The sequence below is a fragment of the Rhodnius prolixus genome, unplaced genomic scaffold, assembly GCF_049639745.1.
Source record: "Rhodnius prolixus isolate KJV_2025 unplaced genomic scaffold, Rpr scaffold_5, whole genome shotgun sequence".
Classification (NCBI taxonomy): Eukaryota; Metazoa; Arthropoda; class Insecta; order Hemiptera; family Reduviidae; genus Rhodnius; species Rhodnius prolixus.
This window is the reverse complement of record NW_027411624.1, coordinates 25,910,844-25,933,008: the sequence shown is the minus strand read 5'-3', so window position 1 is coordinate 25,933,008 and position 22,165 is coordinate 25,910,844. Positions and strand designations below refer to the sequence as shown.

The window sequence follows — 22,165 nt, the reverse complement described above, 5'->3', positions numbered from 1 at the left end:
ACTACTAGTACTGGTGATGATGACGATGATGATATTGCGCACTTATCAAAGGATCACATTTCCTCACATACATCTTCTTTCCACTAACCAACCCATAAAACTATTTCATACAAATCGAACATTATACTTTTAGTGCCCCTAAAAGTATGTGGAAATACCCCAATAGTGACAAAATTTCAATATTTGCTTCAATGGAAATAAACTATTGAGGTCCCAAATTTGTGGACAGTACTACGAAATTAAAAGTAGCGCTTCACAAAATGGATTTTCACTTTAAAATAAAAATTCTCGAAAAAAATCAAAAAGGACGTTTTCCAAAACTCATCATATCTAATAGTAATCTATTACAATAAAAGAAAGAATTCATCCAATGGAAAAAGTAGTTATGGAAACTTGAGTATCTTGGATAATAGCTAGCGCTCACGGCGGTAATTAAGTTAAACTTAACTCAGTCTCCAGGGTATGATTTAAATAATTTTTTATAATTGAAAATTAATTATTAAATATACAAAGAACATTTAGTAATATCAAAGATCACTTAAGTTTGTGAAATACTTCGCATTCAACCAAGCAACGATTCATCTTTGAAGTTGCCAACTATTACATTTATTTTTGTTAGGATAGACTTAAATGATTCGTTTTATAAAATTAATAATCAAAATTTGTAACAATTACAAATCAAATTTGTATTGTTATGTAAAAAAAGGTCCTACCTTATGAAAAGACAATATGACTTGCTACTAAACACCACCAGCTTTAGCAACTTTTTTTTGCACTAATATTAAGTGTATTACTATAGTATATTACATTTTAAACAATTCCACTCACTAAGAATAACTTAAAATCAAATCACACAAAAAATTGCAGTTCAAAATATATTGGCGTTACCGAACAAAAGTTAAAGAACAAAAAAAAATATAGCTGCCGGTAACTACAAAGTCAGCTGAAGGTTAAACGTATCTACGGATAGAAAGCAATGTGACCAACTTAAGAAATATTTGAATTTTATTCAGTGAAACACAAAAATTAATGAACCCTTTTTACATAACAGACTATCAATGTACATTCACAACAGTTCGTGGAAGAGATTCTCTCTCCTTAACTTCTCTAGTGTTATTCTAGCACAAACCCAAGAAGGGAAATCAGATCTTCATAAACAAGGCTTCTATTTAAAAACAAATTATACAAATACGGAATTATTATTACATTTTAACTCTGACTCAGTACAAAAAATATATTGTGCACACCATTGGTGAAAAGATCCAGTTTGTATATAATGCAGTACCCTTACATCAAAAAAATATGCTTAATAATTAATTTAAATAAATGAAATTATTTTGTTTTTAATAATAATTATAAATTCTAGTACATATGAATAAATATCGCATTTGGTGGGTCACTATTACACTAGGAACTTGGGCTTTTACTTCTGCACTTGCAGTTATAAATTATAAATAATTAAAAAGGAGAAAAAAATACTGAGAATTAGAGAGAATTTATGAAAAAGAAAATCTGTAGGGTACATTACACCAACTTAATTAGAGTAATAAGTTGCATTGTAAGACACTAGAGGTCTCACCATGTACTCATCTATTAAATTTTCACTGTACACGAACCAACAATGGTAGCATGCTCCTAGTGAAAAAAAGTATTGAGGTTAGATAAACGAAAAGTGCAGGAAAAGTAGTGTGTTCTCGCTTCTCGCCAAGTTTTGATATTATTTTTAATAATTTTTCAAAGTAAGTAATATCTGGACTCCATAAACTACCAATGTAAGTTTGGCTTCATACTGAACAGTATATACATTAAAGATTTGTTTACAAATAATTTATCATTAGTTATTTAAACAACATTAAATATATGGGTAGGGAAAATGTAATCATAGTGGTCTTTAGTAAGTTTCACAAATTGGCCTGTTACTTATTAAATCTGTAATTCAAACTGTGCAACAATATTAATTAATTGATTATTAATGTTCAATATCTGCTAAAAAATAGAGATAATGTCTGGCCTTCTAATTCAAGTCTTAATTATGAATAGGTTGTCCATCAATGGGCAAAAAATCACATTTAATACCCTTTGTTCAAAGCTCTTTAAAGCTTCTGAGGAAGGCAAAATAACGGTTCTTGGAACGTAGAGTCTCGAAAGTTTTTGAAAAAAGACATTTATTGTCATTGCAGAATGTTCTTCTACCCGAAAATTTTATCTTAGAAAAGAATAATAAAATTGTACCTCGTGCTTTTTGTAGGTTGATGATGTTGCAGGCTCCCGTCTGGATTAAAAGAAAAACTCATGAGAACCAGAAAAATCTATGAAAAAGACGTGATAGATTACTGAAATAACCATTTGAAGGCAAATTATTCTAATGGACAATTCAGAGGAAGTTATGAATCGAAAAATGTTTAAAATTTTCTGTGTAATAAGAGGTTTATAGTGTTGAAAGGCAAAAAGTGTTGTTTTAAATGAAGAATAATAGTGAGGGGAGTATGAAAAATACAGTAAATTCCTCCTAAATAAGAATTAAGATGTTTGAAAAAATTAAATTCACCTGTTCAAATGAAGCAAGCAGTGATAATTGAAGTTCGTTTCTAAAATTACTTTAATAAGGCTTGTGACTTCTGAAGACACTTTTAGCTCAATTGTAGAACTCAGAATTAAGGAGTATAACCAAAAATCAGGCAAGTGTTAATTTTTTAATTAAAATGTTAGTTGGAATATTAAACCTATTTCTGTATTTAGAAAATATTCGGAGCAAGTAAGAAAGAAGAACTCATGCATGCTATAGCGTACAACCTCATTAAAATTTTAAAAATAATGTTGCTTAAATTAAAAGCCATTTAAAAAGAAACAGAAGGCTCATTTTATACGTTTATGTAGTAGTTCATAAATCCTTCATTCCGCCATTATTTAAGTAAATTTTAACATCTACAAAATTGTAAAATCTTTTAATGTACCATTTATATAATATATAAAGATGCATTGAGGTTTTTAAATGATGAAGTTATCTAAAAAAGTACTAATAAAGGTTTGCCCGCCATGTTGAACAAAAAAAAAACCGGTAGCTTAATTACTTTTTTTCTATTTTTTGTAATCTCCAATCTGTACTAAAAAAAAATTAAAGGCTAAATTGTGCATAAAATCTTCTCAGAATCTTAATTTATCCTAGAATTTATTAGAGTAATCATACATACCGCAATTATTGTTCGTACATCTCAGCACTTCGAGCAAAAAACGACCAACGGAAGAACATGGCAGATTATCTTGATCCGTTCGAAAATTAAGGACATATAAATTAAATTTCTATACAATTATTTATTATTTAATTATTACTTAAATAAATAATTAAATTATTAAATAAGTAAATATTGAAACAATTTTGTTTTTTCGGAGTAACAAGTTACGACCAAAAAGTTAAAGGTTAAAAATTAAATTTAACAATTTATTTAGAGGAATAATTAATAGTTTTAATTAATAAAAACTTTTAATTTTTTTTTTAAATATAAATTTCATTAATTTATTAGTCTTTTTGGTTCAGTATTCTCAATAATTTTTAAATGACGTCATTCTCGCGGCTCTTCTAATAGTGTGATTAAATTAGGGTGAAGTTTATTTTATTGTTAATTGTAAAGTTAATAGTAATGTACTGCTGCAATTTTCAAATAATCTAGAAAATTAGAGAAATTAATAATTAAATCATCTTTAATATAACTTAACAAGCAGGATCATTTTTAGGTATGAATTGTTTCATTAGTATTATTTTATGATTTTTTTATGTTGTTACCATGACAATCTGGAAAAATGAGTGCTTTTTGCTAGAACTAGAGGCTTTTATTGAAATAATTTAACCTAATTTGGTTAATACATATTACTTGCAATTTGAAACTATGATATATACGAGTGTTAGCATCTATTAGGAATTTGGAGATTTAATAAAAAATATCTCTTATTAAAAGTGTTCGCTACTTAAAAGATATTTAAATTATATTCGAAATTAAAATTAGGCAAAGTTAATTTTAAATAGACATTTAGAGTAAATTTAGAGCTGTCCCTGTTCAAACATAAAATACAAATAATCATAATTTACGGTTCTAAAATCCATCCCCCCGTTTTATTATAGTGCTTATAATACTTCTCACTTATATTTAAGGGTGGTAGAGTAAACTAAAACGAAAAGACATAAAGTTATTAAAAGACACTATAAAACTTCTGTAATTGTGTAAACATGAGCATACATATATGTATAATAAATTGTGAAGAATTTAAAAATCTTATTTCTTTAAACACTAAAATGAAGGAAACATAAATATTAATGTAAATTATATTCGCACATGTGTGTGACTACGTATTTAAATCTAATTTATGAATAGTAAAAATGTGACTATATTTAGCGTTGCTTGAGAACTGGTTAACTCGTCAAATATAGGATTAAGACGGTACAGAGTATTTTCTTTTGTCTCAACTGGGCCACCAAAGTGTAAAATACTTTCACCACTTACTCTTTAGAGGGAATTGTCCAGAGGAATCGTAAAATAAGGAAGTGATTGTGACTGTAGATATCACCACGCCCAACACTGATTTAGAATGTCCGTTTTGGCGAAAAAATTTGGTACTTAGCTAATTTTTGTTTTCTTTTCCATTTCATGTGTCTGGAATAAAGAAAGTATTTAATAATATATGCAATTTTTATTCACAAGAATCATGGTGTACAATTCATGCGTTATGTGCGTTAAATGAAAGTTTGGTTGCAGTGTGGGCTTACGAGGGTCGTTTGAAAAGTAGTGCAAAGTCAGAGAGATAGCACTACTGGCGCGTATCGAGGTTATGTTTAGTTAGTAGCATCTCTTGGAAGAACACACACCAAGTTTCAGCCAGATCGGTCTATTTCTTTGTGTTTGGCATTCGTTTGAATCGAGGAAGTCGAGTGATTTTCAAAAAATGAACGAAAAAGAATTTCGTGTGTTGATTAAACACTACTTTATGAAAGGTAAAACGCCTCAGGAGACTAAAGAGAAGCTTGATAAACATTATGGTGACTCTGCACCTTCGATTAGAACAGTTTATAAGTGGTTTCAAAATTTCCGGAGGGGCCATATGGGCACAAGTGACGCTGAACGTTCTGGACGCCCTGTTATGGTTACTACTCCAGAAATCATTGATAAAATCCGTGATATGGTGATGGATGACAGAAGAGTGAAGGTGCGTGAGATTGCTAATGCTGTGGGCATCTCGAATGAACGGGTACATAATATTTTGCATCAACATTTGGACATGACAAAGCTATCCGCAAGATGGGTGCCGCGATTGCTCACGCTTGACAAAAAACGAAATCGTGTGAAGTGTTGCAAGGACGGTTTGCAGCTGTTCCAGAAGAATCCGCAGGACTTTAAGCGTCGTTTCGTCACTGTGGATGAAACATGGATACATCACTACACTCCTGAGACGAAAGAACAATCTAAACAATGGGTTACCAAGGGGGAATCTGCGCCAAAAAAGGCGAAGACCGTTCCTTCGGCCGGAAAGATTATGGCGACTGTCTTTTGGGATTCGCAAGGAATAATCCTCATCGACTATCTGGAAAAGGGTAAAACTATTACAGGTGCATATTATTCATCGTTATTGGACCGTTTGAAAACCGAGCTGCAAGAAAAACGCCCACGATTGGCCCACAAAAAAGTCCTTTTCCATCACGACAACGCACCAGCTCACACCTCAGCAGTTGTGGTCGCAAAATTAATGGAAATAGGGTTCCAACTCGTTTCACATCCCCCCTATTCTCCAGACTTGGCTCCCTCGGACTACTATTTGTTCCCCAATATGAAGAAATGGCTGGCGGGAAAAAGATTTTATTCAAACGAGGAGGTGATTGCAGAAACGAATGGCTATTTTTCAGACTTGGACAAATCCTATTATTCGGAAGGGATCAACAAACTAGAGCAGCGTTGGACGAAGTGTATAAGCCTAAAAGGAGACTATGTTGAAAAATAAAAAAGGTTTACCCCCAAAAATTAAGTAGTTCTTATTTTTGCACGGACTTTTCAAACGACCCTCGTACTTTGGACCAACTCTTACTGATTTTAAAATTTTTAGAATAATTTTTCGGTTGCCTTATTTTATAAAGGATATAATGTCAAACATTTCTTTTCATTTACTGATTTTCTAATAATTTTATACTGATTTCAAAGAGGCCGGCAGTGCACTGGAAAAAGCTCCGGGCGCTAATGACCTCAGCTGTTGATGCGCAAAAAAAAAAAAAATAAAAAAGAGAAATGCAACCAGCATTGATTCAATTTATCCGTTTGTATGACTTCAACAATTTTGGCAATGTAACTTTTGATGTAAATCAATACAAATAAAATAAATAATCATTACCAGACAACTCTTCTAAAAAGTATTAACTTTTTTAAGACACTTTCTTAAAGTATACTACTTGAAGTGAACATAATTTCCGTCAAAATACTAAATAGCAGTCAGCCAAAAGATAATTAAACTACTTAGAAGGAACTTTTCTTCATAAATCTTCTAGGACCCAGCTGAGCGCTAGTAATCAATCTTCGTTCCATCATCATTATATATAACATTATTTAGTTTGTGTATGAGAGGAAGGAACCATTCCACTGTATTCTATTAAAACTGGTTTTCCACCAACTGTATAAGTTGGAATAAATTTACCAAAAATCTCTACTAAGATACTTAGTTTTAATTCGATTATTCCGGTCCGATAGGAGAAATCAATCGATAAAATGTTTATCAAAATGTTAAATGCCGTATTTATTTATGAACTCTTTCTTAAATACAGGGGTTTGAAAATGGAAAATTAATAAGAAAGTGCATTAAGAATTCAATGATGTCTCCTCATCACATTGCTTAGTTAGATAACTTTTTTGCCGTAGACTTTAAGGATAGATTTGCAGTACCATAAGTTACTATACGATTTTTTTTTGTAACCTTCACACAAACTTATTTGTTTGGGGGTGTGTGCAAAAATTAGAAAGGTAAATAAGTTTTATTGGTGTAGTGTTATCAAATTTTACTTGAATCCAATTTTTGCACACAAACATATGAACCGGAGACTTAATTGTTATTTATTCCTTTTTAAATGCGACGATAAAATTATTCTCCCTCTCACCCAAAAAAAGCAACGTATAGGTTAACTGTTTCTTGGTGACCAAAGAATTGAACGGTTTTCTCTTTTGTAGGGTTTTCAAAAATTTTCTTTTCTACGCTCTAATGATTTGGCTTAAATTCTCATAATAAATATTTTAGTGAGGGAAGCTTAACAGATCGTTTTGTTAAATTAAAACTGTCCGGTAGGACAGTTGTATAAGGGTTGACCATCAAAAACTGCACGAAAAAGTGTAACGTTGAAAAACACCCAACTTTGACAATTTTTTTCTATTTTTCTATAAAAGATAAAATTCCCAAATTTTCTTTAAATTATAGGGCAAGTCCTCCTTTATAACTGTAATTTTTTTGTCAAGACCCAGATTTAATATATTAAGAGAAAAAAGTTACTGAAAATGAGCAAAAACGGCATTTTCAAAAATTGGTCTTGTTCTTGTTGTTGTTGTTGTTGTTGTTGTTCTTCTTGTTGTTACCTTTTTTGTAAACAACGTAGCGCCTAAACGCGTGAACCGATTTTCATGAATAAGATGTCATTCGTTTCGGAATTTTATGTAGATGTGCCTTTTGGGGGTCTCGACGCTGTACATCAAATGGGGGAGGAGTTAGCCCCATATATGTGAGGCCCCTTCTCAAAATTATTATTACTAATAACTCTGAAAATGTTGACCCGATTTTAATAAAATTTGGCAGGATGAAAGGTTTAGGGCACTCCTACGTAACATTTAAACGACGTTCTGCTCTTACCCTTATTAGGGGGAAGTATGGTAATCGTTTCAAATTATCGAAACGTGAACCGATTTTCATGAATAAAGTGTCATTCGAATCGAAATTTTGTACAGATTTGCACTTTAAAAGTCTCGTCGCTATGACTCATAAGGAGGGGAGTTTGCCCCACCCAAGTAAGGCCTTTTCTAATACTATTATTACCAATATTTCTATTACGCTTAGTTCGATTTGGATAAAATTTACCACGAAGAAGTGGTTAAAGCTCCTCTACGTGGCTGTGAAGTGCCACCATGCTCTTACACCTACTAAGAGGAAGTACTGCAATCGTTAAAATTATCAATGAGTGAACCTATTTACATCAATGAATTCGATTCAAAATATTTGCCTTTTAGGGAGAAGTACTGTAATCGTAGTTTATTTTTCTTACTCCTCTTAAAAGGAAGTACTGAAATCGCTTTTTAATTTTGCTATTTACGTACAAATACCTTCCTAATTTATTCAAAACGCTTTCTCTAAAAAATTGTTATTGAGGATGGTTTGGGGGACCGCAACTATAATCATTCTTTAAAAAGATCGCTCCAGTGGTAGTTACGGTTCGGACTTAACACCTTTTTAGGTTATAATGGTAGAATTTATTATTCCAAATTTTAATAAAATCTGTAAAGCAGATATGTAACTTTGCAAAACAGACAAAAAGGAAAATCTATCCAAAAAGTCCAAAAATCTCCTTAACAAAAACTTACAGTTTAAAATGTTAAGTATAAGGGTTGATTAAACGCCAAAAGGTACACAAATCAGCAAGTACCCAACATTTCATTAATACTTCATTAATATTTAAGTAATTTTACTGCATTAAATTTCATTTATTTTTTTGAATTTATTAGAGGTCACAGACCCTTATGCTGGCCAGTTCATTCATAATTTTTTTTTTATAGATTTAAATCGCGTCAACATCTGAGGTTATTGGCGCCCGGAGTTTTTTTCAGTGCACTGCCGGCCTCCAGACAGTGTTCTCTCGTTACAGACAACACTGTCCATCACCGGCCAGTGAGCTGTAAGAAGCTCTTAGGAAGAGAAAATCTAAGGGTCAGCAGCTGGATTCGAACCCGGAACCTCCACGTGGGAATCCAATACGCTAACCGCATAGCTAATCCCTTCCCTTAGTTCATTCATAATATTTTATTTTTTGTTATAATTATGATAAAATGTATATTATGTCTTCGTAATTAAATAGGTACTTTATTATAGCTTTATTCCAAATTATTCTTCTGATTTATCTTTATTAGGCCCTTTATTCTGAGTAGTCGCATATACATGCATGTTAAAATAGAAAAAGACAAAGTTAGAGTCGGCTACTGTTTAAATTTGAATCACGGATTTAAAACAATATTTCAGTCTAGAATTCTTCTTACCGAAGTATTTGTGAGTACAAATAACGCATAGGTAATATCCAGTAAATTATTCAACAATAATTATTCATTTCTCAATTGTAATTTAATGTAGTCCCTCTAATTTTACTTATAGTAGGTAAAATACTGGTATAATTAGCTGTCATAAAAATATGCATATCTTATATTCCAAATATATAACACTGTGGTAAGAATACCTAGATTGAGAATTGAAGAAAACTATTATTTACTATAAAGCCAGATTAATTATTACCTATTATTAAAAAAGCTTGACTACTAAATAAAGTAACAATTGCTTTAATCGAATTACGAACTTAAACCGAAGATTTTTATTTAAAAATAAAAATAAATAAATAAAATAAACAAAATCATTGATGAATGTTGGTGCAAGCATTTTTGAAAAAAGTTTTTGAATTTTTTAACCTCATATTTTTTTTTATAAAGTTTTTTTTTTTAACCTGTGATTAATAGTTTGTTGATTAGATATTACAGTCAATCTAAGAAATAGTGTTCTATTTGAACAAATATTTTGTAGACGAAAATGGCCAGCATAAGGGTCTGTGACCTCTAATAAATTCAAAAAAATAAATGAAATTTAATGCAGTAAAATTACTTAAATATTAATGAAGTATTAATGAAATGTTGGGTACTTGCTGATTTGTGTACCTTTTGGCGTTTAATCAACCCTTATACTTAACATTTTAAACTGTAAGTTTTTGTTAAGGAGTTAATTCTATAGTTATTTCAATTTACTGCATTTGTCCATCACGTTGAGAACGCAGGTTGTATTAAAGGTTTTTTTCAGTAGTTTTCATTTTAATGGTATACATTTAATCTGTTTGTTCAGTATTTTAAATTTAAGGCCATTTTCACTAAATGAATAATTTCAGTTGTTGAAATTTTGATTTTAGTATTTCCAAGTATTATATACAGTATGTTTCAAAAGTCCCATTAACCCCCTGCAAAAATCCGTGCAAAGTGTTCTTTTAACAGTATGTGTATCTTGAGAGAAGCTTTTAAGTAGCATAAACAAATTACAACCATCATTTACTCCAGGCGGAGTGTGCACACCGTCATTTTCATGGCACAATATTATTCGCCTCAAGGAGCGATGTGAAATGCGACGCAGCAATGCTGGAGTGATGGAAGCAAATGCATTCCGAACAGCGTCTTTGAGGTCTTCAGTTGTCTGATAAACGATATCATAGGATGTCAGATCAGGACTTCGTGGTGGCCATTTCAGTGGTGCCGGTAACGCTGGCGATCCATCTGCTCTGAACACTTCGTTTAGGTATTCCCTCACACGAATTGCGAGATGAGCTAGCGCCCCACCTTGTTGAAACCAGATTCGATCACGAAGCCCCAAACGTTCCAATTGCGGTACAAAACAGTCGCGTAGCATGGCGAGATAAGTGTGCTGATTCACTGAAACGGTCATATGAGTTTCGGGGTCTTCGGAATGGTTGATGGTCTTCCAGAACGCGGTCTATCCTTAAAGGAACCAGTTTCAAATAGCTTCTTCTCCTAACGTAAAATTGTTGGTTTCGGAGGCGCTGCCCTATTAAATCTAACGTTAAAGTCATTTTGGATTTCTTGTTTACTGTGATTCTATTTGTAATAAGACGTTAGACTTAATTTAAAATAAAGGATTGAGACAGAAAAGGCTTTTAATATCCCCCTTAAATGAAGTCTGTCTTAAACAATCACTTACACTTTAATAATATTACAAATAATAGGTAATTGGATTACAAAAATAATAATTATTATACTTTCAATAAAACAAATTTTACATGAGATGTTTTAAAATGCAATAATAATTTATTTATTTTTTATTGATTACAGATGGAAATACCTGAAACAAAAGCAATAGAAATAAAGGAGATGAGAGTGAACCATACTTGGTTGCACTTGAAAAAACAGATATCTGTGCAATTGAAAGCAAATTCTACGGCAAGAAATGACGCTATGGAAATTTTGAAAACCTAGAAACAGTATTATGTGAGTGGGTTACCGATCAAAATTCATTATTTATCTTAGGGGGAACCGCTTTCAAAAGCAGTTAAAAAGAAATTAGCGAAGTTGGTTGCTTAATGCATTACAAATTTTATTTGAAACATCATTAAGCTTATATTGTAAAAACCACTTACAATATAATAGTATATTTCTTTTCAAACTGACAGTTTTGATTAAATGGTCCTTGATTTTGATATTAAAAACAAACGAGAGTCATTATTACATTTAATTTCATTATTTGATTTTTTAGAAGTTTTTTGTATGACCAACTTGAATTGAAATCGTGCCCACAATTGGTGCCTCAATGAACCCCTTACTACACTCCTTCCAAATTTAGATTTCTAGAAAATTCCAGGTTTTGGGACTATATTTTCTTCTGTTATAATTAGGGAACGGATTCGTATGTATTTACATATTTTTTTCTAGGCAATTTACAGACGTTTTTGAACTAGAAGTATTCATACTGACACTCTTTAAGCCGTTTGAGCCTACTTTTATTTCACATATTTCCACATATTTGGATGTTATCGCATATTTATACATATTTGATTAAAATAAATAAATATTTCTACATATTTAATCAAAATATGTACATATTTTTCATTTTGGGCATATTTTCATAATTGGGAGGTGGTTGACAGGAACTGTGAACCACAGACTGTAAATCACAGTGGTTAAAAAAGTGTTTTTAAAAGCACCAAGTCGCATAAAAAGGCTAAAAGATCTCTATCCAGACTTGTGCCTTCCACCAGAACCAATATTGACAAGATGGGGTACTTGGCTGGAAGCAGCTCAGTATTACTATGAAAACTACAATAAAATCAAGAATGTCCTTTCACATCTCGAAGACGAAGCAGTAGCGACTTTCTTTATTCGAGAAACCTAATTTAAGGAACGACCTTGCATTCATTTCTGACAATTGCGTATTTCTTGCACAAGCCATTACCCAACTTGAGTCCCAAAATGTTCGACTGACAGAAAACGTGTCCAACGTTAAAAAAGTCATCGAAAAGGTGGAAGGAATACCTGGGAGTAAGGGAGATCTGATCAGATCAAAACTGGTGGAAGTACTGAGCAAGAACTGGTGGGAGACCATCTGCCAGATTTCTGATATTATCAGTGGAACAGAAGTCACCTCAGAACATCGTGTACCCTTTACAACCAACGAGATAACTTCTTTCAGCAAGGCACCTATCTGTAGATGTTGAACGATCTTTTAGTCGTTACAAGTCCATCTTACGCCCAGATCGTCGTCACTTTACGTTCCAACATTTGAAATTTCATGTGGTTGCAAACAATTTCGAAGAGTGAAGTTTTCAAAAGTGAAAATTTAACACATCTTTTTATAAATAGTAAAAATGTTCTTGGTTGTATAAATCATTATAACTTGTAAAAACAAATTATTTTGTTCCTAATAAATTATTACAAATTGTAAAAATGTTCTATTCTTGTATAAATAATTATAACTTGCCCCCCCCCCAAAAAAATTCCATTTTCTTAAAAAAAAATGTCCATTTTACTTAAATATTCCAGAAAATATTTTAAGAAAATCACATATTTTCCACATAATTGACGAAAATAAATGCATATTTTAGTTAAATATTTGGCATTTTTAAATAAATAAAAATCCGTTCCTTAGTTATAATGGTAAAGCGAGGAGCATCCTTTTCAATAGCTTTTCTTAGATATTTTGTGCATTCCCATAACCAAATAGATAGATGTGAGGTTGAGAGTTACCTTAACCCCGGCTATACGACAGTTCTTCATACTGCCTCTGCTCCTAGAAGCAGTTGTTCGGTCACAGAGTTAAGATTTTCTCCTTTTATGGATTATCTGATTACATGAGATACAGGTAATCCGACTCTGCTTCATCAAAATCCTTCCAAAAATACAGCTTTACTTATAGATTTAATCCTAAAGATACCGCCAGTTATATCGGAAATATGTTTCAAAATAAAAATTAGTATATTTAAGTCAGCAATTAGACATTTTAAGATTCATAGGGCCCGCTTTTGAGAAAATTCGAAATTCTGAGCTTTAATGTAGCATACATATAAAATTTATTAAAATAGCCATCCCAATTTTTAATTATGATATTTGACTTTATCGGTCAAAGGCTACTGGATTACTTTTACCAGTTTTGAAAAGAAGCATAAAAGTAGTTGAAGTCTTGGCACTTTTATTCAATAACATAAAGGTTGCAAAAAAAAATATATTAATGCAAAAAAAGTGCACTTACCTCAGTGAACATATCTTATTCAATAATATTCTTTTATGTTATCAATAGCGTTAACTTTTTACCCATTGTTAAACATGTGGTATAAAGGTTATGTTAGTAAAGAAGGTTGAGCATGTCAAATATGTCTGCTCCCAGTGAGGTTACTTTTACTACTTAGCAGTAAATGTGCATTCAAGTGTACTCCAAATCTATTCAGTACACAGTACAAGCAAGTGAAGCGTTAAACTTCTTAGCTTTACTGGTGGGTGCTTAAAGTTATGGAAGTTATTGCAAAGGCAGAATCTTTGTAAGATTATTTGTATGGAGAATGTTGCATATTTTAAAAATTCAATAATATATGGAAGAAAAGATAGAATATCTCTGATTTTATTTTATTTTCAATTTAAAAGAATTGAGGTCATGGACGCCTGGAGCTTTTTTTCTGGGTTCATTGCGGGGCTTCCGGACAATTTTCTCTCGTTACAGACAAAATTGTCCATCACCGGACAATGAGCTGTAAGAAGCTCCTAGGAAGAGAAAATCTATTAAAAAAAACAGTTTAATTCGAACCCAGGACTTCCGCGTGGGAGTCCAGTATGCTAACCACTGAGCTAATCCATTTCCTGGATTTCTGATATTTTCTATACCACTATACTATAATTTATTGTAATTTTCCTTCTTGCGCAAGGAAAAGAGAGGCTTCCAAGCAGTGCTGGTTTTGCTCCAGAAGTGAAGCGATGGAAGCAAGCAGGTGCAGAATCACGTTCTAGGTCTAGCTTCTAGTCTAGGAAGAGAAAATCTAACGGTCAGCAGCTAGATTCGAACCCGGGACCTCCGCGTGGGTGTCCAGTACGCTAACCGCATAGCTAATCCCTTCCCTCCTTATTATTAATATTATTGTTTTTATTATTACTATTATTATTATTATTATTATTATTATTATACCTCTTTACTGATTAAATTTGATGGTTTTTAGCGCTTTTTCGCACAGAATAGTTTCGAGAAAAATTTATTTTCTCATGATAAGAGGATTGTTTTGTGAGTGTTTCACATCAGAAAACTTATATAAGTAAAGTAATCGCCTATTTTTTTCAGACGGAGCTTAACGTCCAACTACCAATTAGGTGTCGTGGACGAAGGGCGGAAGCTTCATACTTTACTGTAATTATTTTTTTCTTACAAATAAAAACTAGTCGTACGCGGGATTCGAACTGGTGACCTTCCGCACACAAAGCCACACCCTTGACCACTAGACCAACACGCGCTCGTAAAGGTGACTGAGATCCTCTGCTTTGTAAGTATTTACTGTAACGATTAAAGAATTTAAAAAAAAAAAAAGAAGTAGAAGAAGAGAACACAACAACTTGTTTTGTAAATTCTTTTAATTTTTTTTTTTTTTTATAAGTAATGCGCTAATGGAATTTTAAATGGTCAGAACATTATTACAAATAGAGAGGTTTGGAATGGTGGACACATTCCCTCCTCCTGTGGGCAACTGGAAGAGAATTTCATGAAGAAGTCGCCTAAGTTGAATACCAGGCTGACTCCACTGTGACATCCTAATCAGGAAAAAATAAACTTGTTAGTATTATTTTCATAACAAAGTGCATTTTTTACATTCTGGACAGGAATGACAATAAATTAAGATTAAATATGCTCTTAAAGTCAGTTTCTCTATCCTTATTTTCCCACATACTGCATCATTCTACTGCATAACAACCATGTTGCACTTGAATTATTAATACATAGTTTCTCCATTAATAGCAAATGAAAGAAAGTATAGTACTTTTTTTTCTCTTAATGTAACATGCAGGATGACGACCTTAATTAGGAAAAAAGGAAAAGAAAGAAGTCTGGAGCAAATGCACATACGATTTTCATTCACTTCAGTTTTACATAATTAAATTCTCGAAACTAAAAAAGTAGTTGAAATTCCTTTTGCTTTTGAGTCATGATAACCACAAACTCCATATTGAGTTCTGCATTGGTTTATGGTTGATATTCACATCTATACAGATATACACCTGCATATCAATTGATAAAAATAAAAAAATCTATCAAAAAATGCAATACTTATAAAGAGAGAAATTGAAAATGCATGTGAATAAAGGTGAAAGTTTAGTATAACCTTAAAAGTTTAGTTTGATAGATAGGTTACTTTCTTTTTTTTAGATGATTTGAGGCGCATCAATATCTGAGGTTATTTGGGCACCCGGAACTTTTTTCCAGTGCACTGCCGGCCTCCGAATAGTGTTCTTTTGTTACAGACAACATTGTCCAGTGAGCTGTAAGAAGCTCCTAGGACAGTGATGGCGAAGCTATTACCCATGGGTCAGACACTGACCCACAATTGCTAGGCAACCATTTGTTTGCTTACGAGGGTTGATTTAGATTTTCTAATTGTGTGGATAATATTATATTATATCTATATTTTTTTCAAAATATTTACTTTATCTGTGTTTACAAAATATCAAATAAAATGTATAATTTTACTCATATTTTGTTTGTTGAAAAAAAATCGACAACCCCAAAGCTTTATGAACCATATTTAGATTTTTCTTCAGATAAAACACACTTTTGTAAGGTTTTGTTCAGTTATGTTTGTAAAAAGATAGACTTCCATAGCACTTGTTTCGTCCCCGTTTTACCCAGTTAAGCCAACTGAATTTTAAAGATGTTTAGTTTTGGAAATATTCAGTTTAAAATTTTTAAACTTAACTCTTGTGCAAATGGGCATTAGTGACCCAAGAGCTAGTCTAATAAAAAAAAAATGAACAAAATTTGACCCACGTCTCAAAAAAAGTTCGCGATCCCTGTTCTAGGAAGAGAAAAAAATCTAAGGGTCAGCAGCTGGATTTGAACCCGGGACCTCCGCATGGGAATTCAATATGCTAACCGCCTAGTTAATCCCTTCCCTCGTTAACTGTATTTTTTTTTTTTTTTTTTTTTTTGGGCGCATCAACAGCTAAGGTTATTAGCGCCCGGAGCTTTTTCCAGTGCACTGCCGGCCTCCGGACAGTGTTCTATCGTTACAGACAACACTGTCCATCACCGGACAGTGAGCTGTAAGAAGCTTCTAGGAAGAGAAAATCTAAGGGTCAGCTGCTGGATTCGAACCCGGGACCTCCGCGTGGGAGTCCAGTATGCTAACCTCATAGCTAATCCCTTCCCTCGTTAACTGTATTAATCTTTAAGGGAAATTAAAAAACTTGATTTTTAAGATGAGATTTTTTTTTTTTTCTTTTATAACAAGAGTGAAATGATCGCAGCCCCAGAGAACAAGTTGACAAGGTAGTTATCAGCCAATCAGCTCATACTTTTTTTTCCCTGTACTTCAGGATTCCCTCCTTGTTCTGTAACTACTCCTTGTTGCTACATTCTCTGCCTTTCTTTGTCTACACTCTCTACACACACACACACAGGCACGATTTACAAAATTCTCTCCCTACGCCACCACCCGGAGGCCACGAGAGTACGGACCAATTTGTCTTGACGAGGGTTATCATTAAATGAAGCCTATCATTATTTCAGACCACTAACCAAACAAGGAACCCCCCTTCTAGATCCTTCCAATGTTTCAGCCAGCTTATATTAACTTCTTGTTCTTCTACATAAACTTCTTGTTCCCATAATAATAATAAAAAAAAAATAAAAATAATCTATATATTCCTAAACCACACACTAACTCCCAAGAACGGGTCGCCCTAATCACCGTAACTCTGTCTGTATTTAGAATCTTTTTTTTTTTTTGCCTTCTCCTTTTACCTTTTCACCAATCTCGAGTAGTTTGTCTATTTCCAGTCCAAGTTCCAAGTTTATATTCCTACACGCAGACATTCTGGTCCTACAGAACAAAACTACTCCGGCGGTCTCTTCCTTTTCCTAAGTTATTATCATCATTTGGTTTTGTTCCTTTGGTAATTGTTTTCTACTGCACGTAACAAGACAAAAAAGAAAAGAAAAAGAAACTTACCAAATACGATTATAAACACGATTAACGAAACATGAGACTAAGGGATTTCTCAAAACATTTCAAACAATAATTTTAACAAAACAAATAAAAAATCTACAGAGAACCAGACTTTCCTTTTAACAATCATTATTATTAAATTGTTTGTGTAAATAATTATTTTGATACTACAGGCATCATAGAACGTCAATTGTTCTTCAAATTATTAGCCAGTTAATTGTGGTTGCTTTAATGATAATTGCTGGGCTGTTTTCCATTAATTTTTATTAGTAAATTAAGTAAATTACGTGTATTTTAGTTAATAGTAGAGAAATTCCAATTATTTAATTATTTTTGAATGTTCTTTTTTTCCCCCTTCGTTTTGGTAAATTGCATTTAATTTTGATACATTAGAAGACAAAACTTCTCAAGAAATTAGGCACAAGTAAAACAGATATATTTTCCAAAAGTTGCTCAATCTAAAAAAGTATTATAACGGATAAGAGACCCCTAACCAAAAATCATTAGATCTGTTAAAAAAAAAAAAAAAGTCTATTATTTTTCATGATACCTACCATCAAAGGTGTCAGTAGAAGTTTGGGTCAAATCCGTCTCTCATTTCACCACTCTCTCACCCCCAAAAAAAGTCTTAATTGAATTTTTCTCGCCCCAGGGGAAAAAATTAAATTCAATGAAGCGATTTTTGAAAAAAATATCTTTAAACCAATCTGACTGTAAATTGGTGGACATTTTATTTAATCAAAATATTTGTCCCTTACCAGTGTGTTATGGAACTTAAATAATCCTCTTTACAAATTTTTTTTTTTTCATTTCTATTTTCCAAGATATACTGTGGATTAATCCAGATATTATGTTTCATACAGTAATGTGCCCAGCTTTTTTTTGCTAATATTTCAATGTAAAATCAATCATTTTTCAATAAATACGACTTCGCCGCTAACTTTCAGTTTCAACGACAAGCAAAATTAGAGATATTGTCCCAATGTTAGAGTTATTAAAAGAGATTTTTATTTAAAAAAAATGTAGTGTACACGTTGTTATTGCTTATAGAACAATGAGCTGAATGGTAAAGAGAGATCTTTTGTCCGAGTATACAGCACAAATGGACCCCAAATGGTAGAAGCACGTTGTATAGAGCAAAAGTGGAGTGTCAGTGTTAGTAAGCGTGCAGGACGGCGGTAAATCTTCAAAGAGATCTGACAGAGAGCCCTGGGTACCTTGTTATTGCTGTTGAAAGTGGGGAGAGCGGCCTACAAAGAGAGAAAGAAAGAAAGAGAGTTCTCCTTGGAAGTTTTGTGATGATGATTGGTAGGGAGTTAACTTGTAGGAGAAGCTGTAAAGTAGTAGAAGGTTCTTTCTAAAAGAGAGTATGAGATTTAGGAGGCTGGCCGGAGAAGTTTGGGTGGCCAGACTGCGATAATTATGGCCAAACGATTGGGACCCTGACAGCCGGCAATTACTCGGATAATCAACCATTCTACCCAAGGCAATAATATTTAGTTACACTATTTTCTACTGGACTCTTGTTTTCTTCTAACCTTGTTTACTAATTGAAAAATTTGTGTCATCTTTTAAATATGCACCATTTTTTTTTTTCCTTTTCTAATCTTCTTAGTAAATCCAAACGATTAGCTTATTGTCACTTAGTGCGTGACAAATTTTCAGCATCTGCATGTATAAAGTATGGGAGTCCATGAGTCTTGTTTTTGTGTGGTTACCAAAACTCAAAAACGGTAAAAAAACGAGGTATATTTAAATTTGATATTTTGTAAGGGTGCCATCATGCGACCTATATCTGACCTTTTGGACAGAATCAACTTTACTGTTTGTTTATTTTCTTGAAACTTCAACGATTTTATTTAAGCTTTGCACACATGTAGATCTAAATCTTATATTTTAAATATTTTTCCCTGTTTTATTTTTCAAGAGCTTTCGGCTAATAAAACCTAATATCATTAGTGAAAAATAGTTTTATACAGGGTGTATGCAGAGGAGTGGTCGAAACTTCGGAAGGTGATTCTGCAGCACAAATGCAACAAAAAATATTCTATTCACTATGGCCCGATTCTCAATATCTTTATATCTTTATAGTAAAACTTTCATAGTTATAAGAAACGTTTTGAGGCTCGGTATTGAACAAATTTGTAGGAAATTTAATGCTCTTTCGTTTGGAATAAGCAGATTTGTTGTAGAATAAAGGATAGAAAAGTTACGGCCGTTCTTAAGGTGAAAAACGCGAATATCTACAGAAAAGTTAAAAATGCAAATATCTTGGACACTATTGAGAATTGGGCCATAGTGAATAGAATATGCTTGGTTGCATTTGAGCTGCTGAATCACCTCCTGAAGTTTCGACACTCCTCAGCATACACCCTGTATACTAGCTCGTAGTATAAGTGTTTTTCAAGAACTTATAGAAAATAAATGTAATTTTTGGTCGGCTGTTTTCCAAAGTTCTTTCTTAACCCAAAATAGTACTTTATCTGTATAAGATTACAACGAAGAAGTTCCATTTTTCAATAATCTTACATTTAAGAATCTAATCAAACAAAAAAAAAGAGACGACTCATAATTTAATGCGTTTTTGTTAAGTTATTTCCTCAAAACACTTATTTCTGTTGTTGAAAACTTAAATTCTTGTCAAATTCATATCGTGGAGAACATTGCTTGTAACCCTTCGTTGGTGCTTAACCTCCATAATACAGCATAATAATAGTTCTCAAAAAAAAGATTTTAACCATGAAGTAATTAATTTGGAAAGAAATTCTTCAATTTAATGTCTTACAAAAGAAGGATGTGGATAACTAAAAGAGAGCTAAAATATGTAGTCTTTTGTGGGAAACAGGAAATTAAGAAGCAAAATATTCATTAAAGCATGATGATTAAAAGCAAAAAACTTTCAGCTAAACAGCATGGAGGAAGGTAATAGCTTTATATTCTGTCCAATTATCGTTAATGGTGTTAATAAGTAAGATATTAACTACCCACCATAAAAACAAACTATTATCACTTAATATCTTACAATTGGGGTCTCTTGTTTAATAAGCTTATTAGAGGCCTAGAGTTGGTAAAATTAAAATTAGAATTGAGTGAACGAATGCAGTTAATGGTATAACATTAAACAAATCTCCTCCAGTATATCGTTACGTATACAGCTATAAAATAGATCAAATTTAGAAAGTATATAATCACAAAAAATTCAGAATGATAATGTTAGACCATAACATTTGGAAGAATAATTTTGGAAAGTATGTCCATTTTTGGGGATAAGACCTTTCCTAGTGTAACCTTACTTCTATGTTTCTTGAAAGACTGTATCCAGAAGAATCCTACCACTTTGATTAATTAATAATTGTGTTAGCAACAGCTCTCACCTTCTGGAAGAACTTTAATCCACGGTAGCCAAGAAACAAGATAACAGTCAGCTTTAGAGTAAAAGCTTTCCGAGGATATTGTTATTGACTCTCGAGTTGGGTCCTACACCTTTAGCCAGAAGGCTTTAAAATCCCTTAAATGTATGTAAATTTACCTTTTTTACAAGATACTGGAATTTCCTCGATAGTTCGTAACTTCGTGATGACATACGTAATCAACATATTGTATATACAGATCATATACGCAATCAACCAGGATGTAAAAAGCCGTTTCCTCATCGGTTTGGTAGAGTCAATGCATATGCTCTGGGCAAAAGAACCTCCCTTCTTTGTCAACATGTTTTTTTTTTGTTCAACCTACCGTTCTCCGAAAAGAAGTCAATCATCAGATTGATCTGGTTCCTACCAAGCTTCGGGGTCTCCTTAATCCTGACTTTGCATATATAGAGCCTCTTACTGTGTTTGATTCCTGGAATCTCCTTCCAGGCATCGTCCAAGAATTGTTGCTATGACACTATATCGTATGATCTACTCAGTAATATGATTTAAAAAATTCTATTCCCTTAAAAAGGAAGTGAATTAAGAACAAACAATGCTTTAGTACAAGTAGATGTTCAAATTGTAGAGATTAAATGCAAAATTTCAATTAAAAATTTGTACTCACTTACTGAGCATAAAATTAAAGATATCCACAAATTAGAAAAGGAGAAAAAAAATAAGTGCCGAGGGTTAGTTATCAAGGACTATGCTTGTGCTAAAGTAATCTGGACCTCTACTACATTACTGGTTCCATGGTTCCTTAGATAAACATGAAACTTGTTTATTCAAGCCATAATTACTATAAATCCACCGCTCTCATCTGGGATAAACATAGGTTACCTCTTATTCCATTAGAACTCAGGAGAGATAACTGAAACAACATAATGATTATCTTGTTGTCTTGTCTTGCTGGGACTCTACATAACAGTACACGGTCCCTCACTTCACCAGTATTCTAAATAACAAAAAAGGAAGGTATCTATTAAACTTAAAAACATGAGTACCTGATAGTTATTACCAGAATCTCTGCATGTACATTATAAATGTAGAAATTAATCAATATATTTTTCATTATCAAATATTATTGCCTTTCTGCGGCTAGAAAATTATTTCACTTAATTACGAAGATCGTAGTTTGAAGTTAAAAAAATATATATTTATCTATTACTTTCCTTACAAATGAACCCTATAATCCCCTAATCCACTTACCACATTCCCGCTAGCCACATTGGGATTCCATAATTATGGATTGTCGTGTCCTGAACATCTTCTATGTTAAAGCGCGCATCTTCAG

At 32.6% G+C, this 22,165-nt stretch overlaps 1 protein-coding gene and 1 long non-coding RNA gene across 3 annotated transcripts in view; one reads left to right on the top strand and one right to left on the bottom strand.

Moving 5' to 3' along the window:
- The window catches only part of dnt (tyrosine-protein kinase Dnt), a 276,928-nt gene extending 274,564 nt beyond the window's left edge, over positions 1-2,364 (bottom strand). The window contains exon 1 of the mRNA XM_074135263.1: positions 2,233-2,364. Within this exon, the coding sequence (XP_073991364.1) occupies positions 2,233-2,294 (62 nt within the window). The 5' untranslated portion in view covers positions 2,295-2,364. The remainder of the gene's footprint in view (positions 1-2,232) is intronic.
- Positions 1,616-16,325, top strand: LOC141457898 (uncharacterized). 2 transcript variants are annotated; one of them, XR_012460604.1, is made up of 6 exons: positions 1,616-1,772; positions 2,249-2,678; positions 11,100-11,255; positions 14,584-14,782; positions 14,894-15,069; positions 15,661-16,324. It is a non-coding gene; the product is annotated as an uncharacterized lncRNA (long non-coding RNA). The 2 variants fall into 2 exon arrangements; XR_012460605.1 differs by having other exon boundaries at positions 1,618-1,739; positions 15,661-16,325.
- The last annotated feature ends 5,840 nt before the right edge of the window (positions 16,326-22,165 follow it).